Here is an 18202-nt window from a genome sequence, read left to right as displayed (position 1 = left end):
GCCTGGTCTGCCTCCTGCGATGCCCCTTTATATCCAGATACAACGAGTTGTGAGCGCTCAGCAGGGAGGGAGGCCATTCTCAAATCTTGGGTTTTGTGTGGCTAATTCCAAAAGTAATTTGCTTGATGCCTTTGAATATCTCCCTCTAAGTTTTAAGCTCAGAAACCGAGACGTACGATCCTAAGTTGGGTGCCAACAAGTACCTAACACCCTTTACTTGCTCTATAGTTGCCACTTTTTAGGGGCTTGGCCCTAGTTAATTCAAAAAAGCCTGATTTAGTGCCTAACTCCCTAAGGGACCTCTTTACGTAGACTCGTTAGTGAGATGTGGTGTGTTAACACACAGTATCAGTAAATAGGCCACACGGAGATCGCTGACCCTTATTTACTAACAATGCGCAGTAAAGCACCTCAGACCCTTTCAAAATGCATCCCTTGTACGTTAGGACAAAATGAAATCTCCACACCTATTTTCACCCCCTTTTTTGGCAGGAAAGAGTACCCAGGTAGTGAAAGGGCACACGTTCTTCTCCCTGCATAGAGGGCTGCCAGTAGTCAAAGGCTTTTTAAATGGGCAAACGTGTTTACCTGTGCTGGGAACAACCAAACAGCCTGCTTTGGTGCAAACCCTGGATCTACTTCTTACCTGTGGTCAGATAAGTCCCGGCTGAAGTTACCCGGGTAAGGCGCTCTGAATAGCCCGGCTGAAGTTACCCGGGTGGGTCACACTGAATAGCCCGGCTGAAGTTACCTGGGTAAGGTGCACTGAATAGCCCGGCTGAAGTTACCCGGGTGGGTCACACTGAATAGCCCGGCTGAAGTTACCCGGGTGGGTCACACTGAATAGCCCGGCTGAAGTTACCCGGGTAAGGTGCACTGAATAGCCCGGCTGAAGTTACCCGGGTGGGTCACACTGAATAGCCCGGCTGAAGTTACCCGGGTGGGTCACACTGAATAGCCCGGCTGAAGTTACCCGGGTAAGGTGCACTGAATAGCCTGGCTGAAGTTACCCGGGTGGGTCACACTGAATAGCCCGGCTGAAGTTACCTGGGTAAGGTGCACTGAATAGCCCGGCTGAAGTTACCCGGGTGGGTCACACTGAATAGCCCGGCTGAAGTTACCCGGGTGGGTCACACTGAATAGCCCGGCTGAAGTTACCCGGGTAAGGTGCACTGAATAGCCCGGCTGAAGTTACCCGGGTGGGTCACACTGAATAGCCCGGCTGAAGTTACCCGGGTGGGTCACACTGAATAGCCCGGCTGAAGTTACCCGGGTAAGGTGCACTGAATAGCCTGGCTGAAGTTACCCGGGTGGGTCACACTGAATAGCCCGGCTGAAGTTACCTGGGTAAGGTGCACTGAATAGCCCGGCTGAAGTTACCCAGGTGGGTCACACTGAATAGCCCGGCTGAAGTTACCCGGGTGGGTCACACTGAATAGCCCGGCTGAAGTTACCCGGGTAAGGTGCACTGAATAGCCCGGCTGAAGTTACCCGGGTGGGTCACACTGAATAGCCCGGCTGAAGTTACCCGGGTGGGTCACACTGAATAGCCCGGCTGAAGTTACCCGGGTGGGTCACACTGAATAGCCCGGCTGAAGTTACCCGGGTAAGGTGCACTGAATAGCCCGGCTGAAGTTACCCGGGTGAGTCGCACTGAATATCCCGGCTGTAGTTACCCGGGTGGGTCGCACTGAATATCCCGGCTGTAGTTACCCGGGTGGGTCGCACTGAATATCCCGGCTGAAGTTACCCGGGTGGGTCGCACTGAATATCCCGGCTGAAGTTACCCGGGTGGGTCGCACTGAATATCCCGGCTGAAGTTACCCGGGTGGGTCGCACTGAATATCCCGGCTGAAGTTACCCGGGTGGGTCGCACTGAATAGCCCGGCTGTAGTTACCCGGGTGGGTCGCACTGAATAGCCCGGCTGAAGTTACCCGGGTGGGTCGCACTGAATAGCCCGGCTGAAGTTACCCGGGTGGGTCGCACTGAATAGCCCGGCTGAAGTTACCCGGGTAAGGTGCACTGAATAGCCCGGCTGAAGTTACCCGGGTGAGTCGCACTGAATATCCCGGCTGTAGTTACCCGGGTGGGTCGCACTGAATATCCCGGCTGAAGTTACCCGGGTGGGTCGCACTGAATATCCCGGCTGAAGTTACCCGGGTGGGTCGCACTGAATATCCCGGCTGAAGTTACCCGGGTGGGTCGCACTGAATAGCCCGGCTGAAGTTACCCGGGTGGGTCGCACTGAATAGCCCGGCTGTAGTTACCCGGGTGGGTCGCACTGAATAGCCCGGCTGAAGTTACCCGGGTGGGTCGCACTGAATAGCCCGGCTGAAGTTACCCGGGTGGGGCGCACTGAATAGCCCGGCTGAAGTTACCCGGGTGGGTTGCGCTGAATATCCCGGCTGAAGTTACCCGGGTGGGGCGCGCTGAATATCCCGGCTGAAGTTACCCGGGTGGGGCGCGCTGAATATCCCGGCTGAAGTTACCCGGGTGGGGCGCGCTGAATATCCCGGCTGAAGTTACCCGGGTGGGGCGCGCTGAATATCCCGGCTGAAGTTACCCGGGTGGGGCGCGCTGAATATCCCGGCTGAAGTTACCCGGGTGGGGCGCGCTGAATAGCCCGGCTGAAGTTACCCGGGTGGGGCGCGCTGAATATCCCGGCTGAAGTTACCCGGGTGGGTCGCGCTGAATATCCCGGCTGAAGTTACCCGGGTGGGTCGCGCTGAATATCCCGGCTGAAGTTACCCGGGTGGGTCGCGCTGAATATCCCGGCTGAAGTTACCCGGGTGGGTCGCGCTGAATATCCCGGCTGAAGTTACCCGGGTGGGGCGCGCTGAATATCCCGGCTGAAGTTACCCGGGTGGGGCGCGCTGAATATCCCGGCTGAAGTTACCCGGGTGGGGCGCGCTGAATATCCCGGCTGAAGTTACCCGGGTGGGGCGCGCTGAATATCCCGGCTGAAGTTACCCGGGTGGGGCGCGCTGAATATCCCGGCTGAAGTTACCCGGGTGGGGGCGCGCTGAATATCCCGGCTGAAGTTACCCGGGTGGGGCGCGCTGAATATCCCGGCTGAAGTTACCCGGGTGGGGCGCGCTGAATATCCCGGCTGAAGTTACCCGGGTGGGGCGCGCTGAATATCCCGGCTGAAGTTACCCGGGTGGGGCGCGCTGAATATCCCGGCTGAAGTTACCCGGGTGGGTCGCGCTGAATATCCCGGCTGAAGTTACCCGGGTGGGTCGCGCTGAATATCCCGGCTGAAGTTACCCGGGTGGGTCGCGCTGAATAGCCCGGCTGAAGTTACCCGGGTGGGTCGCGCTGAATAGCCCGGCTGTAGTTACCCGGGTGGGTCGCGCTGAATAGCCCGGCTGAAGTTACCCGGGTGGGTCGCGCTGAATAGCCCGGCTGAAGTTACCCGGGTGGGGCGCGCTGAATATCCCGGCTGAAGTTACCCGGGTGGGGCGCGCTGAATATCCCGGCTGAAGTTACCCGGGTGGGGCGCGCTGAATATCCCGGCTGAAGTTACCCGGGTGGGGCGCGCTGAATAGCCCGGCTGAAGTTACCCGGGTGGGGCGCGCTGAATAGCCCGGCTGAAGTTACCCGGGTGGGGCGCGCTGAATAGCCCGGCTGAAGTTACCCGGGTGGGGCGCGCTGAATAGCCCGGCTGAAGTTACCCGGGTGGGTCGCGCTGAATAGCCCGGCTGAAGTTACCCGGGTGGGTCGCGCTGAATAGCCCGGCTGAAGTTACCCGGGTGGGTCGCGCTGAATATCCCGGCTGTAGTTACCCGGGTGGGTCGCGCTGAATATCCCGGCTGTAGTTACCCGGGTGGGTCGCGCTGAATAGCCCGGCTGAAGTTACCCGGGTGGGTCGCGCTGAATAGCCCGGCTGTAGTTACCCGGGTGGGTCGCGCTGAATAGCCCGGCTGAAGTTACCCGGGTGGGGCGCACTGAATAGCCCGGCTGAAGTTACCCGGGTGGGGCGCACTGAATATCCCGGCTGAAGTTACCCGGGTGGGGCGCACTGAATAGCCCGGCTGTAAGTTACCCGGGTGGGGCGCACTGAATAGCCCGGCTGTAGTTACTCGGGTAAATTGCTGAGGTTACCTGGCTTGCACTTTAGCTGGGTATCGTCTTGCTCGCCGTGCCACTTAGTGTTTGTAAAATTATTCACATTTGATCACTGTAAGGGCATTTACCACTTTGCTGATTTTGTTGCTGCCTTGCCTCGCTTTGTGTCTGAAACGAGAGAGCGTGTGGAGGAGACTCTGCAGCTGCTGAGAAGAGAGGTGGGGAGGGCGGTCGGATAGCAGTTTGCAGACACAGGCAGGTGGTTACAGTGAGGGCAGGGAGAGGACATGAGGTAGCAGGCTGAGTTTACGGCAGAAGAACTTCCTGTGAGGGGGCTGGGGGGGTGACTCTGCATGAGCTCCTGAGCCTCTCACTCTCATACCTTCCTTCTATCTCAGGGGACTGCTGGCTGTTGGCTGCTATTGGCTCTCTCACCCTGAACGAGGATCTCCTGCACAGGGTGGTGCCACACGGGCAGAGCTTCCAGGAGGACTACGCCGGGATCTTCCACTTTCAGGTATTGCTGTCTCTTCCCTTTGCTTTGCCAGCTTTCATGCTCTGTTTTTCTGGGATGTCATATGGAGGCCCCCTCGGTCCCTTGCACCTTTGCTCTTGGTGCTGCAGCTTCTGGCGTGAGAATAGTGTGAGGCAGGGGCCCCTTGCTTGGCGCTGAGCCTGTTAAAGGGCTTTGGGGGTTTCCTGTAGGGAGACCTGGTGGAAGGAGGATAACCAATGGGCCAGTGCTATATCAGGGTACAAATTATATCGCAATGATAGGGAGGATCAACTTGGTGGGGGTGTGGCACTTTATGTCCGGGAGGGTATAGAGTCCAACAGGATAAAGATCATACAAGAGAGTAAATGGTCACATGGGTAGAAATCCCATGTGTGTTGGGTAAGGGTATAGTGATAGGAGTATACTACCATCCACCTGGACAAAATGGTCAGACACATGATGAAATGCTAAGAGAAATCAGGGAAGCAAACCAATTTGGCAGTGCAATAATAATGGGAGATTTCAATTACCCCAGTATTGAATGGGTAAATGTAACATCAGGACTTGCTAGAGACATAAAGTTCCTGGATGTAATAAATGATTGCTTCATGGAGCAATTGGTTCAGGAACCAACAAGAGAGGGAACTATTTTAGATTTAATTCTTAGTGGAACGCAGGATTTGGTGAGAGAGGTAACGGTGGTGGGGCCACTTGGCAACAGTGATCATAACATGATCAGATTTAAACTAATAACTGGAAGGGGGACAATAAGTAAATCTGCAGCTCTAACACTAAACTTTCAAAAGGGAAACTTTGATAAAATGAGGAAAATAGAAAAAAACTGAAAGGTGCAGCTGCAAAGGTTAAAAGTGTTCAACAGGCTTGGACATTGTTTAAAAATACAATCCTAGAGGCGCAGTCCATATGTATTCCACACATTAAGAAAGGTGGAAGGAAGGCAAAACGATTACCGACATGGTTTAAAGGTGAGGTGAAAGAGGCTATTTTAGCCAAAAATAACATTCTTGAAAAACTGGAAGAAGGATCCATCTGAAGAAAATAGGATAAAGCATAAGTATTGTCAAGTTAAGTGTAAAACATTGATCAGACAGGCGAAGAGAGAATTTGAAATGAAGTTGGCCATAGAGGCAAAAGCTCATAATAAAAACTTTTTTAAATATATTCAAAGCAAGAAACCTGTGAGGGAGTCGGTTGGACCATTAGATGACCGAGGGGTTAAAGGGGCTCTTAGGTAAGATAAGGCCATTGCAGAAAGACTAAATGAATTCTTTGCCTCCAGTGTTTACTAATGAGGATGTTGGGAGATACCAGTTCCAGAGATGGTTTTCAGGGGTGATGAGTCAGATGAACTGAACAAACTCACTGTGAACCTGGAAGATGTAGTAGGCCAGATTGACAAACTAAAGAGTAGCAAGTCACCTGGACCAGATGGTATGCATCCCTAGGGTACTGAAGGAACTCAAAAATGAAATTTCTGATCTATTAGTTAAAATTTGTAACCTATCATTAAAATAATCCATTGTACCTGAAGACTGGAGAGTGGCCAATGTAACCCCAATATTTAAAAAGGGCTCCAGGGATAATCCAGGAAACTATAGACCAGTGAGCCTGACTTCAGTGCCAGGAAAAATAGTGAAAACTATTCTAAAGATCAAATAACAGAGCATATAGAAAGACATGATTTAATGGAACACAGTCAGCATGGATTTACCCAAGGGAAGTCTTGCCTCACAAATCTGCTTCATGTTTTTGAAGGAGTTAATAAACATGTGGATAAAGGTGAACCGGTAGATGGTAGTGTATTTAGATTTTCAGAAGGCGTTTGACAAAGTCCCTCATGAGAGGCTTCTACGAAAACTAAAAAGTCATGGGATAGGAGGCGACGTCCTTTCATGGATTACAAACTGGTTAAAAGACAGGAAACAGAGAGTAGAATTAAATGGTCAATTTCTCAGTGAAAAAGGGTAAACAGTGGAGTGCCTCAGGGATCTGTACTTGGACCGGTGCTTTTCAATATATTTATAAATGATCTGGAAAGGAATACGACGAGTGAGGTTATAAAATTTGTGGATGATACAAAATTACTCAGAGTAGTTAAATCGCTGGTAGATTGTGATAAATTGCAGGAGGACCTTGTGAGACTGGAAAATTGGGCATCCATTTGGTAAATTAAATTTAATCTGGATAAGTGCAAGGTGTTGCATACAGGGAAAAATAACCCATGCTATAATTACACAATGTTAGGTTCCATATTAGGAGCTACCATACAGGAAAAAGATCTAGGCATCATAGTAAATAATACTTAGACTGTTTGCATTTTTAAATAGTCAGTCAATAAGGTAGCAGTAGGTAGTGTGTTTATTTTTAAAAGTCTGCAGGACTGAGTGTTTGTATTGAAAAAAAAAAACACACACAAAAAATAAAACAACCCAAAAAGTAGCCAGAAGCTAGAAATAAGCTAGGAGCAGTGTATACCTAAGTAAAAAAGTTGAATAGTTCAGCTCAGTTCCTCACCTTGGAAAGGTGTTGAGGTAGTGTGATTAGGTTTGAATAGGGAACAACATTTGTTAATCAAGGGAGCAGTGAGTCACTCAGGCTGACTAACTAAAGTTAGACTGTTTGTAATTCCCAATCCTCCCACCCCAAGCTCATCCCTTAATTTATAGGCAGGTGCCATTTGCACAAAAAAAAAAAACCCCATCAACAAAAACTTTATTGAGAATTCGATCAGACCCCAGTAGGCCACTACCAGACATATAGTGAATTCACTAATACATTTAAAGGACGCTAATTAGACACATTCCTACTCCCATAGCAACCTAAAACTTAACTAGGAACTGATCAAAATTGAGATGAAGGCAGCAGCAAGAGGGGGGCTTCCCAGTCTTTTGCATCGAGTGTCACATGTATGATTTTTTACCCACCGGTGAGAAGTTGTACATGTGCATGCGATGCAAAGAGCTCCTGGCTCTCAGAGAACGAGTCCGATCTCTGGAGGCTAGAGTGGCAGACCTGGAGGAGCTGAGGCAGACAGAGAGGTATATAGATGACACCTTCAGGGACAGAGTAGCCAACTTCAGACTGGCAGCCCTGGTGCTGCCTTGGAGGAAGAAGGTTTCATGATGGGAGAGCATCAACCTGGTGTAGCAGGAAAGGATCCTTTAGCAAGGACCTGCTCTCCAGGTGGTGCATTGTCTTTTTGCACCAAGGATAGCTGGTGGCTGGTGGGCATGAGGATCGCCTGGTAACTTGCCTGCCTGGTGCGAAGGTGATGGACCTCACGTGTCACCTAGATAGGATTTTAGACAGTGCTGGGGAGGAGCCAGATTTCATGGTACACGTGGGCACCAACAACATAGGAAAATGTGGGAGGGAGGTTCTGGAAGCCAAATTTAGGCTCTTAGGTAGAAAGCTGAAATCCAGAACCTCCAGGGTAGCATTCTCTGAAATGCTTCCTGTTCCACGCGCAGGTCACCAGAGGCAGGCAGAGCTCCGGAGTCTCAATGCGTGGATGAGACGATGGTGCAAGGAAGAGGGATTCAGTTTTGTAAGGAACTGGGGACCTTTTGGGGAAGGGGGAGTCTCTTCCGAAGGGATGGGCTCCACCTTAACCAGGGTGGAACCAGACTGCTGGCACTAACCTTTAAAAAGGAGATAGAGCAGCTTTTAAACTAGAACAAAGGGGAAAGCCGACAGTCGCTCAGCAGCGCATGGTTCGGAGAGAGGTATCTTCAAAGGATACTAATGATGCATTAGAATTAGGGCATCCCGACAGTGAGGTTCCAATAATTAGAAAAGTAGTCCAAGTGCCTGTAACTAAAAACTCACCTGAGCTAAAAAATTCTAACTTATCCCTATCAATTAAAAAGCAGAATGAAAATACAAACAAAAAACAAACTTTGAAATGTTTGTATGCTAATGCCAGAAGTCTAAGAAGTAAGATGGGACAATTAGAATGTATAGCAGTGAATGATGACATAGACTTAATTGGCATCTCAGAGACATGGTGGAAAGAGGATAACCAATGGGACAGTGCTATACCGGGGTACAAATTATATCACAATGACAGAGAGGAGCAGTCGGGAGGAGGTGTGGCGCTTTATGTCCGGGATGGCATAGAGTCCAACAGGATAAACATCCTGCATGAGACTAAATACAAAATTGAATCTTTATGGGTAGAAATCCCTTGTGTGTCGGAGACGACTATAGTGGTAGGGGTATACTACCGTCCACCTGGTCAAGATGGTGAGACGGACAGTGAAATGCTAAGAGAAATTAGGGAAGCAAACCAAATTGGTAGTGCGGTAATAATGGGAGACTTCAATTACTCCAATATAGACTGGGTAAACGTATCATCGGGTCACGCTAGAGAGATAACGTTCCTGGATGGAATAAATGATAGCTTTATGGAGCAATTGGTTCAGGAACCGACGAGAGAGGGAGAAATTTTAGATCTAATTCTCAGTGGAGCACAGGACTTGGTGAGAGAGGTAACGATGGTGGGGCCGCTTGGCAATAGTGATCATAATATGATCAAATTTGATTTAATGACTGGAAAAGGAACAGTGTGCAAATCCAAGGCTCTTGTGCTAAACTTTCAAAAGGGAAACTTTGATAAAATGAGAAAAATTGTTAGAAAAAACCTGAAAGGAGCAGCTACAAAAGTAAAAAATGTCCAAGAGGCGTGGTCATTGTTAAAAAATACCATTCTAGAAGCGCAGTCCAGATGTATTCCACACATTAAGAAAGGTGGAAAGAAGGCAAAACGATTACCGGCATGGTTAAAAGGGGAGGTGAAAGAAGCTATTTTAGCCAAAAGAACTTCATTCAAAAATTGGAAGAAGGATCCAACAGAAGAAAATAGGATAATGCATAAACATTAGCAAGTTAAATGTAAGACATTGATAAGACAGGCTAAGAGAGAATTTGAAAAGAAGTTGGCTGTAGAGGCAAAAACTCACTGTAAAAACTTTTTAAAATATATCCGAAGCAGAAAGCCTGTGAGGGAGTCATTTGGACCGTTAGATGATCGAGGGGTTAAAGGGGCACTTAGAGAAGATAAGGCCATCGCGGAAAGATTAAATGATTTCTTTGCTTCGGTGTTTACTGAAGAGGATGTTGGGGAGGTACCCGTAATGGAGAAGGTTTTCATGGGTAATGATTCAGATGGACTGAATCAAATCACGGTGAACCTAGAAGATGTGGTAGGCCTGATTGACAAACTGAAGAGTAGTAAATCACCCGGACCGGATGGTATACACCCCAGAGTTCTGAAGGAACTAAAAAATGAAATTTCAGACCTATTAGTAAAAATTTGTAACCTATCATTAAAATCATCCATTGTACCTGAAGACTGGAGGGTGGCTAATGTAACTCCAATATTTAAAAAGGGCTCCAGGGGCGATCCGGGAAACTACAGACCGGTTAGCCTGACTTCAGTGCCAGGAAAAATAGTGGAAAGTGTTCTAAACATCAAAATCACAGAACATATAGAAAGACATGGTTTAATGGAACAAAGTCAGCATGGCTTTACCCAGGGCAAGTCTTGCCTCACAAATCTGCTTCACTTTTTTGAAGGAGTTAATAAACATGTGGATAAAGGTGAACCGGTAGATATAGTATACTTGGATTTTCAGAAGGCGTTTGACAAAGTTCCTCATGAGAGGCTTCTAGGAAAAGTAAAAAGTCATGGGATAGGTGGCGATGTCCTTTCGTGGATTGCAAACTGGCTAAAAGAGAGGAAACAGAGAGTAGGATTAAATGGGCAATTTTCTCAGTGGAAGGGAGTGGACAGTGGAGTGCCTCAGGGATCTGTATTGGGACCCTTACTGTTCAATATATTTATAAATGATCTGGAAAGAAATACGACGAGTGAGATAATCAAATTTGCAGATGACACAAAATTGTTCAGAGTAGTTAAATCACAAGCAGACTGTGATAAATTGCAGGAAGACCTTGTGAGACTGGAAAATTGGGTATCCAAATGGCAGATGAAATTTAATGTGGATAAGTGCAAGGTGATGCATAAAGGGAAAAATAACCCTCGCTATAGTTACACAATGTTGGGTTCCATATTAGGTGCTACAACCCAAGAAAGAGATCTAGGTGTCATAGTGGATAATACATTGAAATCGTCGGTTCAGTGTGGCTGCGGCAGTCAAAAAAGCAAACAGAATGTTGGGAATTATTAGAAAGGGAATGGTGAATAAAACGGAAAATGTCATAATGCCTCTGTATCGCTCCATGGTGAGACCGCACCTTGAATACTGTGTACAATTCTGGTCGCTGCATCTCAAAAAAGATATAATTGCGATGGAGAAGGTACAGAGAAGGGCTACCAAAATGATAAGGGGAATGGAACAACTTCCCTATGAGGAAAGACTAAAGAGGTTAGGACTTTTCAGCTTGGAGAAGAGACGACTGAGGGGGGATATGATAGAGGTGTTTAAGATCATGAGAGGTCTAGAACGGGTAGATGTGAATCGGTTATTTACTCTTTCGGATAATAGAAAGACTAGGGGACACTCCATGAAGTTAGCATGGGGCACATTTAAAACTAATCGGAGAAAGTTCTTTTTTACTCACCGCACAATTAAACTCTGGAATTTGTTGTCAGAGGATGTGGTTAGTACAGTTAGTGTAGCTGGGTTTAAAAGAGGATTGGATAAGTTCTTGGAGGAGAAGTCCATTACCTGCTATTAAGTTCACTTAGAGAATAGCCACTGCCATTAGCAATGGTTACATGGGAATAGACTTAGTTTTTGGGTACTTGCCAGGTTCTTATGGCCTGGATTGGCCACTGTTGGAAACAGGATGCTGGGCTTGATGGACCCTTGGTCTGACCCAGTATGGCATTTTCTTATGTTCTTATGGCTCAGTGTGCTGCAACAGTCAAAAAAGCAAACAGAATGTTGGGAATTATTAGAAAGGGAATGGTGAATAAAACGGAAAATGTCATAATGCCTCTGTATCGCTCCATGGTGAGACCCCACCTTGAATACTGTGTACAATTCTGGTCCTTGCATCTCAAAAAAGATATAGTTGCAATGGAGAAGGTACAGAGAAGGGCAACCAAAATGATAAAGGGGATGGAACAGCTCCCCTATGAGGAAAGGCTGAATAGGTTAGGGCTGTTCAGCTTGGAGAAGAGACGGCTGAGGGGGGATATGATAGAGGTCTTTAAGATCATGAGAGGTCTTGAACGGGTAGATGTGAATCAGTTATTTACACTTTCGGATAATAGAAGGACTAGGGGGCACTCCATGAAGTTAGCAAGTAGCACATTTAAAACTAATCAGAGAAAGTTCTTTTTCACTCAACGCACAATAAAGCTCTGGAATTTGTTGCCAGAGGATGTGGTTAGTGCAGTTAGTGTAGCTGGGTTCAAAAAAGGAGTGGATACGTTCTTGGAGGAGAAGTCCATTAACTGCTATTAATCAAGTTTACTTAGGGAATAGCCACTGCTATTAATTGCATCAGTAGCATGGGATCTTCTTACTGTTTGGGTAATTGCCAGGTTCTTGTGGCCTGGTTTTGGCCTCTGTTGGAAACAGGATGCTGGGCTTGATGGACCCTTGGTCTGACCCAGCATAGCAATGTCTTATGTTCTTATGATGATTGGGTCTGTCTGTCCTCCCCCTCCGCTCAGCCAGTGAGACAGTGGCTAGTGTGTCAGTGACCCCCCGCAGGCTGCACTTTTTCTGTGCTTTTGATGGCCAGGATGCTTGGGCCTGATTCACTCCCGTTCTGTGCCTGGGTGAGCTGAGACTTGGAAACCCTTCTGCTTTCTCTTCCTGTAGGGAAACGGGCCAGGCCAGATCAGCTGGAATCTCAGCTTAGAACACACTGTGATGTCATTGAGCATTTTGAAAGCTGCCTTCTGATTGGTTAGTGCTTGGGTTCACCGGCTGACACCATTTCTAGCCTTATATTTACGTCTCAAATTGTCAGTGTGGTACTTCCTGCACAGAAATTCCCACAAGGACCGGTACCAGTGCATGCAGCATGACACAGGCTTTCCTTTCCTGGTCGTCTTCTGGTTTCAGCTTTCCTCTGGCTTATGAAACGGGAGGTAGCAGAACACCTTTCCTCTTCTGATGTTCTCATCGTCGTTGCCCTATGAAACCTCAATTCAGCCAAAAGATTTGCTAAGCGAGGGTGTGAAATCAAAAGGTGTCACGGAGAAGGAACCTGCCCTGTGCACGACTCCGTTGGCGAAGGAGTTGGTGCCTTTCAGGCTCCTTGTCTGTCCCCCCCTCACCCCCCACCAGAGCCGTGGCTGCGTTTGGCCTAGGCAGCGACTCTGTACTGCAGCCACGTTTTATCCACTTCCTGGGAAATACAGTGGAACATTAGAGGAGGAGGAGGAGGAGAGTACCGCAGCTTTAATCAATAGCCTTTTACTGGGTCTAGATCACAGCAAGACACACAAAATTCACATTGCCTGCTCTTTTATTAAATCATTAAAAGGCAATTAATTCTGAAAGTCTCTGCAGACATCCACGCAGTGCTGGGTGTGCAGAAGACCTTTGTCTGTCCTTGTCCTTAAAGGGCCCTTGTCCTGCCATGGGGAGAGCCTGCGGGTCAGGAGGTCTCTCTGCCTGTGTGAGCGCTTGTGCAGCCTCATCTCTGTGTCCTGGGGTGTCTGTCTGTCCTTGTCCTGCCATGGGGAGATCCTGGGTGTCAGGAGATCTCTCTGCCTGTGTGAGCACTTGTGCAGCCTCATCTCTGTGTCCTGGGGTGTCTGTCTGTCCTTGTCCTGCCATGGGGAGATCCTGGGTGTCAGGAGGTCTCTCTGCCTGTGTGAGCACTTGTGCAGCCTCATCTCTGTGTCCTGGGGTGTCTGTCTGTCCTTGTCCTGCCATGGGGAGATCCTGGGTGTCAGGAGGTCTCTCTGCCTGTGTGAGCACTTGTGCAGCCTCATCTCTGTGTCCTGGGGTGTCTGTCTGTCCTTGTCCTGCCATGGGGAGAGCCTGCGGGTCAGGAGGTCTCTCTGCCTGTGTGAGCGCTTGTGCAGCCTCATCTCTGTGTCCTGGGGTGTCTGTCTGTCCTTGTCCTGCCATGGGGAGATCCTGGGTGTCAGGAGGTCTCTCTGCCTGTGTGAGCGCTTGTGCAGCCTCATCTCTGTGTCCTGGGGTGTCTGTCTGTCCTTGTCCTGCCATGGGGAGATCCTGGGTGTCAGGAGATCTCTCTGCCTGTGTGAGCACTTGTGCAGCCTCATCTCTGTGTCCTGGGGTGTCTGTCTGTCCTTGTCCTGCCATGGGGAGAGCCTGCGGGTCAGGAGGTCTCTCTGCCTGTGTGAGCGCTTGTGCAGCCTCATCTCTGTGTCCTGGGGGTGTCTGTCTGTCCTTGTCCTGCCATGGGGAGAGCCTGCGGGTCAGGAGGTCTCTCTGCCTGTGTGAGCACTTGTGCAGCCTCATCTCTGTGTCCTGGGGTGTCTGTCTGTCCTTGTCCTGCCATGGGGAGAGCCTGCGGGTCAGGAGGTCTCTCTGCCTGTGTGAGCGCTTGTGCAGCCTCATCTCTGTGTCCTGGGGGTGTCTGTCTGTCTTTGTCCTGCCATGGGGAGAGCCTGCGGGTCAGGAGGTCTCTCTGCCTGTGTGAGCGCTTGTGCAGCCTCATCTCTGTCTCGTTGGGTGTCTGTCTGTCCTATTTTTGGGGGGAGAGAGAATCCTGCCTGTTTCTCCTGCTCCTTTGGGCTTTCAGTGCAATCAGAACCAGGACGGGCGTCTGGCACCAGGAGCCTTCATTTGCCACTCTTATGAGCTTGCCCAGGTTTTTCTCTTACTGGATTTTTCTGCGTCCGACGAGAGGTTCCTATAACTCACACTCAGCAGAATCGAAGGTTTGTCTTCGGGGCTTACGCTTCATCTAGCACTGATAACCCCTCAGCTCACCCCGGCCGGGCCTCTGTGCAGCTTCAGACGCGCCCCAGTCCCTACTGCACAGTGTTTTCAGTTCTCGTTCACAGAGCCAGTCTGAGATCCATTCCGTGTGCAGTTTTCAGTGCAGGAGACTGATATACTCAGCGGAAGATAGCCAGGTAACCTCAGGATAAAGTTATGCTGACCAGACTCGCACGGTTACATTTATCCGGCCACTGCTGAATGTCGGCCTAGCCGGATAAATCTGGCTTACACAGCTAAAATCTCACCTCTGACTGGGGCGGGAAATTTAAAACTCAGAAGTTAACCAGACAGACTCTTGGAACATCAGCTTCTTGCTTTCTCAGGTGTAATGACCATTCTCTGACTGTTAATTTAATATCCTCCACCGATCGGTGAATCCAGCCTTATGCTTCACAAGTGCTGGTTGTCGAATCATTTTTCTTGAGTAAGATCCTCTGCTCTTTATCGGGGTGTGATGTCTCAGTCTGCTAATGTACATTTATCGCTGTTGTGTGAAGGTTTCTCTCTCTCTCTGCGGGTGGATAGTGCGGGCTCTTTTGCTACGCTACGCTATTGTGGTTACTCCCATTGTTGCTCTACCCAAACCCTGCTCCATGACTGTGAAGGACTCATCATCTATCATGCAAAGAGACCGCGACCTGTCCTCTCTTCCAGGGGTATCCGTTTTTGGCCAGTTCCAGTCATTATGAAGAATGTTTTTCAGGCTTCCAGGTCGAAGTCAAGGTTTCTAAACCCCTGACTGAGAGATAAAATCCAGCTGCTACTACTTTCCCTCCATTTAAGCCCTTCCCACCCTGGCGCTAAAGGCTCACAGCAATGTAAGCGAACAGAAGCTGGGTCCAAATGAGCTCAAAGCCTAACCCAAGCAGATGGAAATGGCCAAGCCTAAAAAAAGAGACCATAAAAGCCAAATGAAGGCTTGACAATAATATAGTATTGTTGTTGTTAGAAAGCCAGAGCTCCATTGGACCTATTAATGAGGTAGGCTCGGTTGCGTCCGAGACCTGACGCTCCCTAGCTAGTCACTTTCGTGTAGAGTGTGGCATCTTAATAATTAAAGAACAAGAATGCACATGTAGTAGGTTAATTATTGCTTGTTCCCTGCTTAAACATGGAGACCAGAGTAGAGAGAAATATCTAAAAACAAAGAGACAATCCCTTATTTACTCAAATCCATCAAATTGAGATAATCAAGAGAAGAGAAAGTTGGAGCTCTTAGGACTAAGTCGCGCGCCCCTTAGGCACGCGCGGCTTTGGCGCCGCGCCGCAAAGGGGCCAATTTTGTAGGTCCCTTTAGGCGTCACCCACTGATGACGTCAGTGGGGGTGGAACCCGGAACACCTCTGTCGTGGCCACAAACCAAGTTCAAAATCCCCGGTAAGGCCTCCGGGCCTTCTCCAAACTTCTCAGCTCACAGTCTCCGAAGGGACTTGATGCTCCATTGAATACTGAGAGGGGGGAAAATGAGCCCTCAGGTGTTCTGGAATTAGTCACCTCGCTCTCCCCAAGAGAAAAAAACACCACCGGTAAACTCTGCTGAGAGGCTCCTACTGACTCCTGGAGTCCCAAATCCAACCGAAGGGGTTGGTTTTATAGGGTCTCCCACGAGACAAGGTAGTCAGCAAGTAGAACCCATAGCGCAGATTGTAATCAAGGGAACCGAATATATTCCCACTAGAGCTGCTGATCCTGGTCTGGTGGGAGGGAACGGGGTTTATGTATACCACAGTTTAAATCATTGTTGAGACCTCAAGTATTTTCAATGAGTTGAATCAGAATATCTTTGGGCAATTGTCAACAGTGGTTACTATGGTAAATGATGTAAAAAAGAACGTTGAATTGTTGGAATTTGATAATAGTAATTTAAAAAGTGAATTACTTAAAGTAAAAAATGAACATGGAAAAGTTAATGATGTACAAGTAGAACTTATAAAGGAAAATCAGATATTGCAATTGAAAATAGAAAAACTAGAAAACATTGCTAGATTGAGAAATATATGATGTGTTAACTTTCCAAAAACCCCTGTCTCAATCACCAATACAGCTGTGGAGGAAATATTTAATGGAAGTTTTGAATTTGGCTGAACCAACTTTACCAATAGTTTCCAAATTATATTATTTGCCACCGCTGACAAAATCCTCAGATGTGAGGAATATAGGGAATTTACAAGAAAGGAAACCAGTAGTGGATGATACTATTAATATATCCGATATTTTAGAGCAATCTGAAGAAAGTTTAGTTGTACCCTCAACCTTAATAGTGAAACTCATGGTAGAATCAGATAAAGATTGGATCTTTAAGAAATATTTCTTGAATAGGTCCAAAGAATTTATGGGCTGTAGGGTTCAGCTTTTTCCAGATCTGGTACCTTCAACGCAGAGACGAAGGAAGCAATTTTTAGTGTTAAAACCACAGGTGATCCAACCGGGAATGTTTTTTATTTTAAAACATCCTTGTAAGTGTATAATAAAGTCAGACGGGAATACTTATGTATTTATATAACCCATGCAATTGACTCAATTTCTTGAAAATAAGTTAAGATCCACGTTAAGTTCTACACAGAGTCCCATTGGATAGAACGCTATAGGTGTGAACATTATTCTCGAGAATATATAAATACATCCCCCAGGTTAGTAAATGTTGATGTTTGGATTAAATTTAATAATTAAGGATTAGGTTCTTGGTACCCTGAAATAGAGGGCTGGAAAGACAGGTTGTCTGATTTTTTGAATTACAGATATTGTTTAAAGTGAAAGGAAGTCTATTTATGTTTAATTTGATAACTTGTATGACAATTCAAGATATGTATGCTTGATATGCAATAATTGAAAATGTTATAAATAAAAACTTAAAAAAAAAAAAGAAAGCCAGAGCTCGCTTCATGAGAACTGCAGATGGCATTGTGACCCCTGGAAACTGCTCCTGGAGACAGCCATGCACTCTGCGGAGCGAGGGAACGTGCACTGAGATCAGCACCAAAATTACCATCAAACCCCTGGCAAGAGGTTAAGCAAGCAATTTCTAATGGGGATTAGAACCCATAGTGGACACTTAATCGGGACACAGGGCCACGTTTTGACTCCATACGAGTCTCTTTACGAGGAACCTGGCCTTCCTAGAACTGGGTCCATTTCCACATCTGAATCCACACTGAACCTTCAGCAGTGTCAGGAAATTAATCTTCCTCTTGATACAGATTCTCTTGGATGGAGTTGAAACACATTCCTGTATAGAAGTTAGGCGCACAGTACTCCATAATGAGACTGCACCTCGAATACTGTGTGCAATTCTAGGTCGCTGCATCTCAAAAAAGATATAATTGTGATGGAGAAGGTACAGAGAAGGGCACCCAAAATGATAAAGGGGAATGGAACAGCTCCTCTATGAGGAAAGACTGAAGAGGTTAGGACTTTTCAGCTTGGAGAAGAGACGACTGAGGGGGGATATGATAGAGGTGTTTAAAATCATGAGAGGTCTAGAACGGGTAGATGTGAATCGGTTATTTACTCTTTCAGGATAGTAGAAGGACTAGGGGGCACCCCATGAAGTTAGCATGGGGCACATTTAAAACTAATCGGAGAAAGTTCTTTTTCACTCAACGCACAATTAAACTCTGGAATTTGTTGCCAGAGGATGTGGTTAAGGTAGTTCACGTAGCTGGGTTTAAAAAAGGATTGGATAAGTTCCTGGAGAAGTCCATAAACTGTTAT

The 18202-nt window shown here is 47.7% G+C and overlaps 1 protein-coding gene across 1 annotated transcript in view; it reads left to right on the top strand.

Moving 5' to 3' along the window:
- Positions 1–4467: 4467 nt before the first annotated feature.
- Positions 4468–18202, top strand: part of LOC115081702 (calpain-1 catalytic subunit-like) — a gene marked incomplete at its 5' end in the record, with an annotated part of 99159 nt that continues 85424 nt past the window's right edge. The window contains 1 exon segment of the mRNA XM_029586122.1: positions 4468–4586. Within this exon segment, the coding sequence (XP_029441982.1) occupies positions 4468–4586 (119 nt within the window).

Source organism: Rhinatrema bivittatum, unplaced genomic scaffold, assembly GCF_901001135.1.
Source record: "Rhinatrema bivittatum unplaced genomic scaffold, aRhiBiv1.1, whole genome shotgun sequence".
In the NCBI taxonomy this organism is placed as follows: domain Eukaryota; kingdom Metazoa; phylum Chordata; class Amphibia; order Gymnophiona; family Rhinatrematidae; genus Rhinatrema; species Rhinatrema bivittatum.
Note: the sequence above shows the minus strand (reverse complement) of the source record. Positions and strands in the feature narration are given on the sequence as shown.